At 45.8% G+C, this 15,652-nt stretch overlaps 1 protein-coding gene and 1 long non-coding RNA gene across 8 annotated transcripts in view; one reads left to right on the top strand and one right to left on the bottom strand.

Annotated features, from left to right (window-relative positions):
* INF2 (inverted formin 2) overlaps nt 1-9,589 on the top strand; it is a 69,791-nt gene extending 60,202 nt beyond the window's left edge. For 2 of the 7 annotated variants that reach the window (XM_081008119.1, XM_081008115.1), the window contains 3 exons: nt 1,775-1,939; nt 3,910-4,668; nt 6,117-9,589. In XM_081008119.1, coding sequence (XP_080864245.1) covers nt 1,775-1,939; nt 3,910-4,668; nt 6,117-6,193 — 1,001 coding nt within the window. In that variant the 3' untranslated portion in view covers nt 6,194-9,589. The remainder of the gene's footprint in view (nt 1-1,774; nt 1,940-3,909; nt 4,669-6,116) is intronic. The other 5 variants (XR_013987041.1, XM_081008116.1, XM_081008117.1 and 2 more) reach the window with 5 other exon arrangements.
* Nucleotides 9,590-10,670: 1,081 nt separating this feature from the next.
* LOC308470376 lies at nt 10,671-13,127 on the bottom strand. Its single transcript, XR_013982398.1, has 2 exons — nt 12,435-13,127; nt 10,671-12,282 (listed from the first exon to the last, which is right to left on the bottom strand). It is a non-coding gene; the product is annotated as an uncharacterized lncRNA (long non-coding RNA).
* Nucleotides 13,128-15,652: the final 2,525 nt, after the last annotated feature.

Raw genomic sequence — 15,652 nt, 5'->3', positions numbered from 1 at the left:
AGTTCTGCTCAGTGCCTTGCTGCCTTCCCAGGTGATTTTTACAAACATGGATCATGAAAGTCTGTTCCAGTACTCACTAGTGCAGTGGTTTCTCAGACTTTTTTTTCCCCTTTGGGCCACACTTTCAGAATTAAAATTTGCTTGTACCACACTGATTATTTTTATTATTGATAACAAATGCATTGGAAAACAAAGAGAAACAACTCCTAGCAGTGCTTTGTTTATAAGAGTATCACTTGTTGCTCTTGCTCTCGTTTTGAAAAGATTGTGGAAGCAGGCAGAGAATTTTGTTGTGGTTGTTGTTTAGTCATTTGGTTGCGTCTGACTCTTCGTGACCCCATGGACCAGAGTACGCCAGGCACTCCTGTCTTCCACTGCCTCCCGTAATTTGGTCAAACTCATGCTGGTAGCTTCGAGAACACTGTCCAACCATCTCATCCTCTGCCGTCCCTTCTCCTTGTGCCCTCCATTTTCCCCAACATCAGGGTCTTTTCCAGGGAGTCTTCTCTTCTCATGAAGTGGCCCAAGTATTGGAGCCTCAGCTTCAGGATCTGTCCTTCCAGTGAGCACTCAGGGCTGATTTCCTTCAGAATGGATAGGTTTAATCTTCTTGCAGTCCATGGGACTCTCAAGAGTCTCCTCCAGCACCATAATTCAAAAGCATCAATACTTCAGCGATCAGCCTTCTTTATGGTCCAGCTCTCACTTCCATACATCATTACTGGAAAAACCATAGCTTTAACTATACGGACCTTTGTTGGCAAGGTGGTATCTATGCTTTAAAAAGATACCCAACCATATTATGCAAAAAATATAATTAATGGTGATAGTATGCTATACTGTATTACACTAAAATGTTAAAATGTTTCTTTGAAGCTTCCCACCACACCCTTTGAGAACCACTGCTTCTAGTGCAACACAATATGATGGATTCAGTTGCCACAAAAAATGGCAAACTCCAAAAGTTTTTCGGAAGATAATTGACAAAGATTAGACTCCAGCAAAGCCAAAGCCACCTTTAGCTTTCTAACATGGAATATTGCAGGCTGGCCTAAAAAGGGAGCTGACCCGTCCTTTGTTAAATTCATCCAAGATTATGACATTGTATTTTTACAGGAGACCTGGAGTACAAGCGAAATAGATGTTAACAGCTTTTCCTCGTTCTGCCTCTCAGGATCACCAATATGATGGATTTTGGGATCATGTAGCCATACTGCTAGGGAAAGAATAATGGTGTAGGCTGCCAGTAGCCAGCACACTGCATGGAAGGAAATTAAGTAAAAAGTTTCAATTAAACTACAGTGGTACCTCGGTTCTCAAACGTCTCCGTTGACGAACATTTCAGAACCTGAACGCCGAAAACCCCGAAGTAAATGCTTCTGTTTTCAAACGTGCCTTGGAAATCGAATGGCTTCCGCTGCATGTTTTTCAATTTTCTCAACTGAATTTGCAGGCAGCCCTTTGCGCCTCAGTTTTCGAACGCTTCAGAACTCAAATGGTCTTCCGGAATGGATTATGTTCAAGAACCGAGGTGCCACTGTATTCTTCTTCCACCAACCTGATGCTCTCCAGATGTTTTGGGCGACAACAATTAACAGCGTTATCCTCTGTGGTTTTGTCTAATCCTTTCTTAAAGCCATCCAGGATGGCAGCCATCACTACATCTCGTGGCAGCTTAAATATAAGTACCTTCTTTTTGAAATTCAGAAGCCCCAGCATGTCAGCAGCCCATCACACTGATCGTCCGGCTAACTCTCTCCTCTATTTCCAACAGCAGTTAAGACAGGAGCTGTGAAGCAAGACGAAGTGTGTGTTATCGATGCTTTGCTGGCTGACATCAGGAAGGGGTTCCAGCTGAGGAAAACGGCCAGGAACAAAGCCGATACAGGCACGCCCGCGAAAACATCACCCAGTCAACTGCAGAAAGGGAAAGAAAATGGTAAGAACAGGAAATCTAAAAGTCGTAGTAATAGTCGTATCTTGGTTTTTGAACAGCCTAGTTCTTGGACGTTTTGGCTCCTGAACGCTGCAAACCCAGAAGTGACTGTTCCGGTTTGCGAACTATTTTTGAAAGCCAAATGTCCAACAGGGCTTCCTGCGGCTTCCGAAGCTTCCTGCAGCCAATTGGAAGCCGCCATTTTGCGAACGTTTTGGAAGTCGAACGGACTTCCAGAACAGATTTTGTTTGACTTCCAAGGTACGACTTTAGTGGCAATTGCTGTTTCTGCTGCTGCTGCTGCTGCTGCTGCTGCTGCTGTGAAAACTAACATGTTATTCCCCACCCTTTACCCTGATATCCCAGGGCAAGATCAAATACAACATTAAAACAGATTTAAACAACTTGCAATCGCAAAAATCCACCCATCACTACAATGAAAATGGGTTTTTTAATTTTATGGGCAGCCTTGTCCCATAAACAATTGCTCTTTTTGGTGGCGACAGAGGGTGGGGATTTTAAGAAAATAAGATTTCCTGCTTGCTTAGGTGGCAAAGGTCCACCTAGACAGGCGTTCTGTTCTCAAAGTGGCCTACGGGACCTGATTCCAATGGGAAGCCTGCAAGCAGAACCTGAACACAACAGGTCCCAGTAACTGATACCCAGAGCATCTGTGCAATGCTGCTTTGTGTGAGTAGCATTTCATCTGACTGAGCCCCCGTGTGGCGGAATCTGGAATTTACCATTTCGGAGGCTGGGACTAGACGTTAGGGCAAATAGGAGGCTGAGCTAGAAAGCAGCAACCCAAGGACATTCAATTTATATCCCACCGTCTTCTCCAAGGAGCTAAAGGTGGTGTATGCTGGTCTCTCCCTCCTCATTTAACGCTGACAACAACCTTGTGAAGTAGGATAGGCGGCAAGGCAGTAACCGGCTCAAGGTAACCCAGTGAGTTTCATGGCTGAGTGGGGCTCTGAACCCTCTTCTCCCAGGTCCATAGGAGTCAATAAAATATTTGAGGGGGCTGGGCCCCCCCAAGGTTGATGGGCATTGCCATTCAAATGGTGTGTGTACACCACATCATGTGATCAGTTACGCGGGGTGGGGCTTACCTGCCCCCACCCAATATTTTATTCAGGTGAGTACCCCTGCCCTGTTCCAAGGCTGATGCTCTAGCCCAGGCATAGGCAAACTCGGCCCTCTAGCTGTTTTGGGACTACAACTCCCATCATCCCTAGCTAACAGGACCAGTGGTCAGGGGTTATGGGAATTGTAGTCCCAAAACATCTGGAGGGCTGAGTTTGCCTATGCCTGCTCTAGCCACTGCACAACACTGCCGCATCAACAGTTACTCAGCATGTGGCTTCACATCACATTTCCCATCTCCCCCAATGGCAGGCGGTAGAATAAAGGAAGGGCAGGGAAACTCGCATTACTAAGAAAGAGAGGTAAGGGACGCGGGTGGCGCTGTGGGTTAAACCACAGAGCCTAGGACTTACCGAACAGAAGGTCGGCGGTTCGAATCCCCGCGACGGGGTGAGCTCCCGTTGCTCGGTCCCTGCTCCTGCCAACCTAGCAGTTCGAAAGCACATCAAAGTGCAAGTAGATAAATAGGTACTGCTCTGGCGGGAAGGTAAACAGAGTTTCCGTGTGCTGCTCTGGTTCACCAGAAGCGGCTTAGTCATGCTGGCCACATGACCCGGAAGCTGTACACCGGCTCCCTCGGCCAGTAAAGCGAAATGAGCGCCGCAACCCAAGAGTCGGTCACGACTGGACCTAATGGTCAGAGGTCCCTTTACCTTTACCTTTAAGAAAGAGAGGTGGAGAAACCAGAAAGTCTTGGTGGGGGCTGGCACTAGGGAAACTCAGGAGCAGCCTCAATGTTTGTCCGACAGTGTGTTTCTTTCTCATTCACAAAACAACAACAACCCAGAGATGGATCTGATCCTTGTGTATTTTGTCAATTTTTTCAGGCCAAAGTGTCCAGCCTGCCAAAGACCCAGCAAAGGATGAAGGGGAAAAGGATGTGGTTGCTCAAACTAAGCTCCAGAATCAAGTAGAAAAAACAGCTTCGGATGTCATGACCCCAGTTAAGACGCAGGAGGCTGTCGCTGATCCCGTGGCTTCTGACAAGCCTGTTCCCGGAGTGGGGAGCGGGAGATGTTCTCCAACTCAGCCTGGTACTGAGACGCGTTCCTTGAATTCGTTTCCACTGGAAGGAGGCAGAAAATCAGGAAATGGCGCAAACGTGCCAGAGGGGGCCGTCCCTTGTAGTGCCCAGGACAACGTGGACTTCAATGACTTGGTGTTGTCCCAGTCGACCTCCTTCATCAAGTTTGGGAGCAGCACCTCAGGCCTTGGAAGCGAAACTATTTCATTAAGCTCTGGAGACCCAGCTGGCGGAACAGAACTGGTTTGTTCGCAGAACGGCTTAAATCCAAATGACCAGGTGAGCGGCGCCGTCAGGAAAAGCGGCAGAAAGGAGGAAGATCCTGGACATACCACAGAGCTACTAACCCCGGAGGCGCCGAAAGAAGCGATCAAGGAAAACAAAGAACCTTCTATAGACTCTCTGGTGGACATCTCTCAGGAGAAGTCCTTCTCGGAGGAGCTGGTGACGGATTCTTCGTGCTCTGCGGCGGTCCCTCCGGAGCAAGCCCTTGCCGACAAGGAGGGCCAAAGGGGCTCCTCAAAGCGAAAGAAGAAGAAAAGGCACAGCAAGAGCAACTCAAGTAAGCCCTTTTTGAATTGTAATTGCTGGAGGTCAAGACTGAGCCGAACTTAGCTAGCTCGCTCACGGGCCTCATTCAGGCAGACCTGCCCTCTCTCTTTTGGAGATTTTCAGGGATGGGGAAAAAGGACAAAGCGTTCATCCCCTTTGGGAATGGCAGCCACACTCCCGACTTCTGCCTGGCACATTCATTTATTTATTTATTACGTTTTTGTGCCGCCCATTATCCATAGATCTCAGGGCGGTTCGCAACTGCAAGATAAGAAACCATGGGCAGCAACGACAGGCATTAGCCTGAGGTAGCTTCAGATGTCGCCATCGCATAGCCAAATCCGATTGGCTACGCAACTTCCTTGCGAAGTCAACTACGACCAAGGGCGACGCTTCCGTTCCCTTACTCTGATTTGACTTTGTGACACAGCCAATGAGATGTGGCCACCTGGCGATGTTTGTAGCCAGCTCCGAGGGTTCTGTCTGCCCTCCCTCTGGCATCTTGAGGGTAAAAAAGAAAAAAAGGTGCACACTGGTCCAGTAAATAAGTGGTGAGAAATCTGAGTGGCTGGGAGAACATCTTCCCCTCTCCACCAAATCCCGTTTCGAAACAGAATATCTGAAAATTGTTGGCTAAGTGTTATTGGAGGTATACTTTTATATAATGGACAGGAAGCTGAAGCTTATTTACAGTGGTACCTTGGTTCTCGAACTTAATCCGTTCCGGGAGTCCATTTGACTCCCAAAACAGTTCAAAAACCAAGACGCGGCTTCCGATTGGCTGCAGGAGCTTCCTGCACTCAATCGGAAGCCGCGTCAAACGTTTGGCTTCCGAAAAACGTACACAAACCGGAACACTCACTTCCAGGTTTGCAGCGTTTAGGAGCTGATTTGTTCTAGAGCCAAGCCGTTTGAGTACCAGGGTACCACTGTATACCTAAATTAGATTATTTCTTCCCTCCCCCTCATCTAATCTACCAATTAGATGCCCATGGGAAGCCCACAAACAGTGCAACAGCACTCTCCTCGGTTGTGATTCCCAGCAATTCATACTCAGTGTCATTCTGCTTCTGCCAATAGATGTAGATCATAACTATTGTGGCTGGTAGGCACTGACAATAGTTATTGAACCTCCAAGAGAATAATTATGATGCCATACAGCTGGACCTCTGCATTTTCATTCCTTGCAAATGCATACATCCATCCTACAAAAAAAAAAAAAAGATGGACGTCTGCCTTTCTGCTTCAGAGCTCTTGCTTAACTTGTATGCAAGCGTCATCAGTTCATTAATTATGACTGATCAACTAAAGCTCCCGAGGTTAACCGGCTAAGACGTCTTTAATCAAGCGACTTCTTTGTGACATCCCGCTGACCTTTGGCCCGAATGGCCATGTTGTTAACAGTTTTGGTATTGCTAATCACCTGGCTACATTCAGCGTCTCTCTTTTATTTGAAAGCAGTGGTTGACACTGATTTAAAAGCGATGGTTGATACTGGAGATAATAAAGCAAAAAGAGGTTGTGAGTTGCAGTGAGGTATGTAAACCACCGGGGGCAGCTTCTCTGTGTGAACTAACCGTCGCGTTTGGGACTTCCCATGCCTAATGATCATTGCCACGTAAAGCTGTGCTTCTGCCTCTGTAATGGCTAATTATATGCGCTATATTCTTTTCGTGTGTGTAATTTTGCCATCCGGGTCCAATCTCTGTAGCTACTGGAGTCACTAGCAAGACTCCTAGTTGCTCAGGATTGGGTCCAAGGTCTTACCTTTTTTTGTGTCAAGCCAATCATCGTTTCCTCACAGGAAAATTTACGTCTCCTGTTGAATCGTTTAATGTTGTCAGGCGTGTGGGGATTACGGGTGTCCTTTTCGTCTTGATTTCTGTTTTCCATACCTTAAAATCCTGTAAAAATGCAATTTCAGTTATGTTCTCCTTCTTTGCAACAGTAGAATGAAACTGAGGCTTTCCCACAGCCATCCATTGAACTTCATGGCAAAATAGAGCTTTGAGTGAAGATTTCAGCCCAAACCGTTCTGCGCACTGAGCCCACTCCATTGTTGAAACACTCTAGTAATATAACTCTAGTAATATAGGTACACGGGTGGCGCTGTGGTCTCAACCACTGAGCCTCTTGGACTTGCCAATCCGAAGGTTGGCAGTTCGAATCCCTGCGACGGAGTGAGCTCTCATTGCTCTGTTCCAGTTCCTGCCAACCTAGCAGTTCCAAAGCACACCAGTGCAAGTAGATAAATAGGTACTGCTCCGGCGGGAAGGTGAACGGCGTTTCCATGTGCTCTGATTTCCGTCACAGTGTTCCATTGCACCAGAAGCAGTTTAGTCCTGCTGGCCACATGACCCAGAAAGCTGTCTGTGGAAAAATGCCGGCTCCCTCAGCCTAAAAGCGAGATGAGCGCCACAATCCCATAGTCACTTTTGACTGGACTTAACCATCCAGGGGTCCTTCACCTTTAATAATATAACTCTTATTGTTTGCACAGTGCTTTGGCAGGTTGAAACCACTTCTCATGTTTGCAGTCCTTACCACAAACCACTTAACTTGGGCCAATGTGGTTATCTCAAACTAAAGATTCCTAATTCAAAGCGCACATTGGTCAATAGCCAGTAGAGAAGGTAGGAAGAAAACAGAACACATAAAACACAATAGTAGATATACATTAAGTACAATATTAGATGTATGGTTGAATCAAAACAAGACAGTCCTTACCCACAGGTTTACAAGGTGTTTTTGAGGAGCAACTTCATGGCCCACCTGCTCTGTCTTCTTAGGGTTGCATTTAAACGGGTCTTTAAAATAGAGGACTTTCCTCTGTGAAATAGGACACATGGCCACCCTATTCCAGACAGCAGGGTCACAGTGCACAGACAGGTGTATCCAGTGCTTTTTTTCTAAAAAAATATGTTTAGTGGTACTCTCATTTTGACTCAAGAAGATCATCATTTTATAGTTCAAATCGGGGGAAATAAATACAGTACAGATGTACCTTGGAAGTTGAATGGAATCCGTTCCAGAAGTCCATTCAATTTTCAAAACATTCGAAAACTAAAGCACGGCTTCTGATTGGCTGCAGGAAGCTCCTGTAGCCAATCGGACGCCGCGGAAGCCCCATCGGACGTTCAGCTTCCAAAAATAGTTTGCAAACCGGAACAGTCACTTCCGGGTTTGCGGCGTTCGGGAGCCAAAACGTTTGAGAACTAGGCCGTTTGAAAACCAAGGATAAGTGGACAAAAGTACAAAGATTCACAAGATGTTTGGGGGTATGCGTACCCCTGCGTCGCCCCCAGAAAAAAAGCACTGGGCGTATCTGTGAGTCACCAACCCACCACCACCAAAGACTCCTTTGTTCAATGGAGCTGTGACATAAATCTGGATCAAAGTCCTGATAATCTGATGGTGGGTTTGCGCTGCTGTTGGATGTCCAAAGGACTCTTCAGTTCTTCCATTGCTCAATGAGACTCCACTCAGATTTTGCCTTCGGTGGTGTAAAGCAGGCATTCCCCCCCCATCTGTGGCCTTTTAGATGTTGCCGCACTCCAAGGCCCATCACTCCCAGCAAGCATGGTCCATTGTCAGGCACAATGGATGTTGTAGTCCAAGATGCCTGGAGGGTGTTTGGGGAGGACAAAGTGTCAAGAAACAAGAAGAAGAATATCCTGAAATTGCATAGTTACTCCCCCTTTGCCTTCTGATTGCAAGCCACCATAACATAACCCAATGAATCAATGACATGTGATCTCTAAACGCCTTGTTATATGACCAGTGTGTTTGTTTTACCAGGCCTTCCATTCCCACACCCTTACCCAGCTAACTCTGTAAATACCCGTACTGGAAACGATATGGAAGATCTCTCCCAAGAGATCCCAATAATTTTCCACAAATGGCCAGTCTTTTTCCATAAGAGCACTTTGTTCAGTAAATATCCTATTCAGAGTTCCCTATTCTCAATCACACAGCCCACAAAAAAGGAAAATCTTCCAATCAGTGCATGAAGATGAACAAAAATCAAGAAGCTCAAGTACAGTTTTTAAAAGAAGTTATAAAATGTTCATCTTAATAGCTATGCTGTCAATATAGCCTTTATACGCATAGTGACTTTGGCGAACATGCAAGCTGTTTCTGTTGGAGGCTGTTGTAGACATTTTCATTCCACACCTCCCAGTAATGCATTCACTTGAAAACACAAGTCAAGGCAAAAAATCATTTATCCGCAATATTTATAAACTGCTCCCTCTCCCCCACCATAGAACCAAAGTGGAACTCTCAAATTTCAGTATCCCTTTCAGCTTGGGAGGTTTGTAGACTGCTAAAACTCTCAGTCATCTCCCCAGGAAAAAAATGGCACATGAAGCTGCAGCAGTGTTAGAGCTAAACAGATTGCAGCGCGGACAGAGATCGTACATGATGCTCCAAATTAAGCAACCCCTTTGCTTCAAAATGGCACTAAGGAAATTGATGTGTCCTTTCCTTTACAGGTGGCGCAGCGAGACAGAAAAAATAAAAAGAAGCACATTCTTCAGTAACATATGCTATGGAAGGTAGCCATGGTAACGGGGGTAGAGGTGGGGTTGTTTTTTTCTCCTAGGGTGATGGTGGGTATGTAACAGGTAGCACCCAGATGCAAGAGATTTCCAAACATACGTGCCTTATGTGAAGTTCTAATTCTATACAAACTCCCTCCCGGTTTCATGCTGTTGCGACAGGCCTCTGGTCAGTGTCACACTGGATGAACCACTCTGGGTAACTCACAGATCGAATGCCTGCAGAAGCCAAGGGAGATGTGGCCTAAATGGTGCCTCTAGGACCCAATGGCAGGGATAATTCAAGCCAACACTGTCAACTTCCTATTGGAAGTGCTTCCATTAAATGACTGTATAAATGGGCGCTGGCCATTGAAAGATATGCGGGACCAAGGTTGTGTTGTTTGTTACTGTTGTTACATGAAATGCAAATGCTCTGCTGTGTCTGTTCCTACAAAGACCCACGCTCCTGTTCCAACTGAAATAACAAATTTGGCAATGCTATAAGGCCTCACCAGATGCAAGCAAGCAAGTTGTGCAGGAAGGCGAACAGGAAACCCCAAAATCTTTTCCTCAAAGCTTACTCTTTCAAACTTGTAAACATACCAAATAATACACAGTTCCCATTTTAGGTAATAGCACTGATATATACCTTGTCATGGAAGCCTTAGAGAACCCAACAGTCAGGAAGCTAAACAAGAACTTCATTGATGCTTAAGCAAGAACAGAACAGCAAAAGGAAGTGCCTGACTCCACTCAGATACAACTAGATCTAGTGCCACGTAGTGACTACACTTTAGAATGACACTATCCATGCAGACCTATTCTGCATAAACTCCTAGCATTTATGCATCAAACACATCATCTGCTGTGTCAGTGATGAGCCATGGGCAGCCGGCACAGGTCAGCAGGGAGTTGAAGCCCAGGAATACACAGAAACACTTTAGAGCCAGGAAGACCTTGTTGTTCAGTCAAGGTCCCAGCTCAAACAGGAAACCATTTATAGCCCTTCTGTGCACAGCCTGGATGGGCAGGACCAGTCCAGAGTCTTAAGAATACTTTACTGCCAGGAATATACTCCAGTATGTGGCTTGGATAGCCTGCTTCCAACACGACAGCAAATCCCGACATAGTGTTCCATCTCCATGGGCACTAAGTCCATCAATGGCTACTAGGCACAATGGCTATCTTCTGCCTCCACTATTGCTGGGAATCACAAGCAGGGAGAGTGCTGTCCTCAAGGCCTGCTTGCGGGTTTCCCATCAGCGTCATGTTGGCCACTGTGCGAACAGGGTCCTGGGCTTAGCCTGATCAGGCAAGGACCTTCTTATGTTCCTATGTTCCAATTACTTCAGACAAAAAGCCCAGTCTACGCAGGCCTCTGAATGAAGTTGTCAGGTCCTAAAGAGATAAAATGTGGCTGCATGACTTCAGAACGAGGTGATGTTTTTGGATGCTGCCTTATATATATATATTATTTTTAAAATCCCTGGAAGTAGAAAACTAGCACAGCTGGCTGGGCTAAATCTCCTTCCCCCTGGGAAGTGGCAGTTTTGAATGCAGGCTTGGATTTTTTTTAAAAAAAGAGAGAAATCCCTGAAAGTTGGAAGCTAACACAACAGACCCGGCTAAAGCCCTTTTCTCTAGATAAGCTAGTTGCTATAAACTGAAGTTCGTTCAAAAGCTACGACCACCCCCTTCCTGCAGCCTGAAGTGTTAATAGTCACTTCTGCCTCACACACGATAGATCTAAACTCATGGTTTATAAAGTTAAGGAAGGGTTTTCAGAACACAGATGGACACATTGCATCCTACTTTTAACGTTCATAATGCATTATTAAAATGTGGCACAAGAGGGTGCTGCAGAGCAACCAGGAACTGGCAGTAGGGAAACAGCATTTTTACGGAGAAAACAAGGTGGAGAAATGCTTTTAAATTGCCAGAATGCCCTGTGATGTTTTGGAATGATATATCGTTCTAATAACATTAAACAGGTCAGTGTAGATCCAGCCTGAATCAGCTGCACTCTTGACTGGGAGAGTGTCCTAACTCTTTTCCTGCCTTCAGCTCAGCAACACACGAACTCTGCGCCCCACAACTCTGTGTGTCTTTGCCAGAAAAAACAATTGCCAAAGTATTAACATCCTTAACTCCCTAAAAGCTTTTCACTCAAAACTTTTCCATGAGAAACCTCTGGATTTCAAAACCTGCTTTGTTTGGGGTTGTTGTTGTTTTTCACTGCCTGAACTCGAGGGATTCTGTACAGGCTATGTGGCTTTAATGAACTTAAAACCTTTTGGTGTTCACTAATTGGAACCTTACATAATCTATCCTAAGAAGTGATTTACGTCATTGTTTATTTCTGTTGGATATGTACATAGCTGCCCCCTTCTGTATATTTTACCCAGGTGACATTGAAATATTACGTTGAAAGTATGGAAATAATTTTATATGCTGAGCTTAGTAACAATATTAATTGCGCAGATTCTTGTTAATGACTTACAAGAGGCTAGACGCTCTGCTGAACTGAGATGGGTGTCGTATGGTGGCTTATTTTGCCTAACACTGACTCGGAGGGCAGCCAGTTCTGACCATTTCTTTTTGGGTGATCACAGGATTTCATTTTGTCGAAAAGATCACGAGAATACTTAGGGCACCTTAAAACTGATTGTGCATGTCATATTTGGAGGTGGTTTTGTTTGCAAAGTCCTGTTATCTAGCCCTGACCTAGCCTTGGAAAAGCTAGGCGTTTATCTCCCTGTGGCCAACCACCTAGGCAAAACCCCAAAAAGCAGGTCAGGGCTTGATCTCTGCAAGGCATAGTGAGCAGAAAGGGACACATTTCAGGCAAACAACAGAGCACCAGACCAAACTCATGGACCAAACAAATGCATAGACAATAGGGGGCTATGGGGCTGGATTGAGGGAAGACCGATGCTCAGTGGTAAACCATCTGTCTGGCATGCAGAGGTTTATAGGTTCGTTCCCAGCCTCTCCAAGTAGAGTTGGGGGTGTCACCTGCCAGAGACCCCAGAAAAGCCACTGTCAGTCAGAGAAGACAATACTGAGCTAGATGGATGAATGGTCTGGTTCAATATAAGGTAGTGGGTTTCGCCGCTGCTGCTCTCCTCTAGGGTAACCAGATGCAAAGAGGGATGGACTCCTGTACCTTCAATTGAGTGGAACAGAGTGTAGCTGCGGTCAAACATCCCTGCGTTCCAGGTTGCACCTGCCACACTTCCTGTTTCTGTGCAATGTTACTGTCCCTCCACCAACCCAAGATGGAAGAAGCAGGAATTCAGTGGGACTTTGGTAGAAAGCCTTGGTTTTTAAGGAAGAGGGCAGTCTTGTCCAGCTCTGGGTGGACTAATGATGATTTCACAACGTAACTTCTCCAACTCTGTGTATATGCCTACTTCCTCAGTGCAATAAACTGGCTTATATTAAATATACTCCTCTAAGTCTGCCTCTTTTTTTAATTGAACAAAAGTTGCATGAGAATTATGGTTTGTTATATTTTAGGGTCCCCCAAAACGGAACCCAAAGGGGCACACACGAAAATGAAAATATGAAAAGTGCTAGAATGTGCAGAATTGCGATCTCCTGCCAACCCCTCCAGGTCCATCAAACACCACTCACAACGTGACTTCTTCTCTTCATGGTTGAAGTCCTGCATCTTGGGAGTAAGACCCATTTCCATTCAGAGCGACTTGCTTCCGAATCCATGAGATTGAGATTTTTGCTCCCAAGTGTATCAAAACCCATGTGGCATTTGCAGAAATACTAAATTTAAAATGTGTACATTAGGAGAGGGACGCAGGTGGCGCTGTGGGTTAAACCACAGAGCCTAGGACTTGCTGATCAGAAGGTCGGCGGTTTGAATCCCCACGACGGGGTGAGCTCCTGTTGCTCGGTCCCTGCTCCTGCCAACCTAGCAGTTCAAAAGCACGAAAGTGCAAGTAGATAAATAGGCACCGCTCCAGCGGGAAAGGAAACGGTGTTTCCATGCGCTGCTCTGGTTCGCCAGAAGCGGCTTAGTCATGCTGGCCACATGACCCGGAAGCTGTACGCCGGCTCCCTCGGCCAATAAAGCGAGATGAGCGCCACAACCCCAGAGTCATCCTCGACTGGACCTAATGGTCAGGGGTCCCTTTACCTTTACATTAGGAGAGACGTACAATAAAGTGCCTAACCCACCCTCTAGGCCAGTGACTCAATGTTATTTTATTTATTTTTGTGATTATATCTGACCTTTTCCTCCAATGAGCAGAGGTTGGATGGTCATCTGTCATGGATGCATTAGTTGAGATTCCTGCATTGCATGGGGTTGGACTAGATGACCCTCGGGTTCCCTTCCATCTTTACAATTCTATGATAAGGTGGCATGATAAGGATTCTTCCCCCTCTCCATATTAGCCTCACAACACCCCTTTGAGGTAGGTTAGGTTGAGAAGCAGTGACATTCCCAAGGTGAGCACGGCTGAGTGAAAATTTGAACCCAGGTCTCCCACATCCTAGAACAGTGCTCTGGCCACCACAACGCACTGGTTTGTTTTTTATACAGAATGTTTCCATGCTGCTGAATCAAAGCGCACACTAAGCAGTTTGCAAGTGAAACTGTAGATACATCACCGTTAGAAGCCAGAAAGCAAATTCTATACACACACAGACAGACATCTCAGAAGGTCTTCAGAGCAGCATCATGCATTATGCTATCACATCACTCCTGGAAGGGTGCCAGAGATGTTAAAAAGCAGAGCAAAAACAAACAAACCCTCAACCATCTCATAAATTTCAGGTAAGACTCAGCCCCTGTCTTCAAGAAAGGTCAGCCCACTCCTAGCTCATGGGCAGTGGAGTCAAGGGGATTCCCTGGGCTGTATATACAGGTCCAACACTTAGGCCCTGGAGAGCAGGAAAGTGATCTGAACAAGGGGCAAGTTTGAGGCATCTTAGGTTCTAGAGCTTTCAACGTTGCATCCATTCTCCTAGCGCAAAATTCACAAATTCTGGGTGAATGTTCCTCTGCCGAGCCAAAGTCTGCAACCTTTCGAGAGACGTGCTCATTTTAGTAACAAAATCCATGGCAGTCCTGCTTTATCACACTACATTTTTTGGGTAAGCTTTTCGATTCAGCTCTCCTCCAACCACCACCTCACTTGTATCCATAACGTAGCTTCATTTATAAAGCTCTTAATCAAGATTATGCAGCTTCTGGAGATCTAGGTGTTTAGTTTAGTTCAGCTTTCCTTCCCCCCCCCCCCCCGCCACCACCGCTGCCACAGTTAACCAACAGGAGAACAAACATCTGAAAGAAAACCAGGCATATTATATATGAAGTATGTTATACAGATAATACAATTTGCCCAGCAGGTGGCTCCATCTTCCCTCGAGTGAGCAGCTGACGTTTTTGGTTTTTTTGTCCCGTGCTGCAAGTCAACAGAAATGGAGTTTACTTATGTATGGATCAATTAATGCATTTACTGTATTTATAGCTCACCTTCAAGACAGCATATGTGGTTCTTCCCCCTCCGGCCATTTTATCCTCACAACAACCCTTTCAGGTAGGTCATGCTGAGAGACAGTGACTAGCCCCAAGGTCACCCCAGAGAAGCATCATGGCCAAGTGGGGATTTTGCGGGATGTAAAACTGAAGTCAAGTACAGCATTCCTACAGTGGACATGTTAGGGATGTTTTGTACCACTCAGAAGAAGACTTCCTGTTTCCTCCTGAGCTGGGACAGACTTGCAAGAGGGTGTGGTCTGTTGTACCAGCATGGAGGAGCACACGGCCTCCATGTTCTGACCAGTGTGTGTTCTCCATTTTGTATGTTGCTGTGTGTTTGGAGAAGTGACTGCTTAGTCACAGTCACTTGGGATTAACTTCTTTAAGGAATGTTGTTGTTGTTTAGTCGTTTAGTCGTGTCCAACTCTTCGTGACCCCATGGACCAGAGCACGCCAGGCACTTCTGTCTTCCACTGCCTCCCGCAGTTTGGTCAAACTCATACTGGTAGCTTTGAGAACACTGTCCAACCATCTCGTCCTCTGTCGTCCCCTTCTCCTTGTGCCCTCCATCTTTCCCAACATCAGGGTCTTTTCCAGGGAGTCTTCTTTTCTCATGAGGTGGCCAAAGTATTGGAGCCTCAGCTTCACAATCTGTCCTTCCAGTGAGCACTCAGGGCTGATTTCCTTAAGAATGGAGAGGTTTGATCTTCTTGCAGTCCATGGGACTCTCAAGAGTCTCCTCCAGCACCATATTCAAAAGCACCAGTTCTTCGGCGATCAGCCTTCTTTATGGTCCAGCTCTCACTTCCATACATTACTACCGGGAAAACCATAACTTTAACTATAAGGAATAGTTATAGTAGTTATGCAACCTAAGCCTGCCTTCAGGGATATGTTTGTGAACCTGAATGAATCTGTAAGTAAACTACTTTTATATTAATGTTAATCAG

Source organism: Podarcis pityusensis (genome assembly GCF_964106645.2).
Source record: "Podarcis pityusensis genome assembly, chromosome: 1".
Classification (NCBI taxonomy): Eukaryota; Metazoa; Chordata; class Lepidosauria; order Squamata; family Lacertidae; genus Podarcis; species Podarcis pityusensis.
Note: the sequence above shows the minus strand (reverse complement) of the source record. Positions and strands in the feature narration are given on the sequence as shown.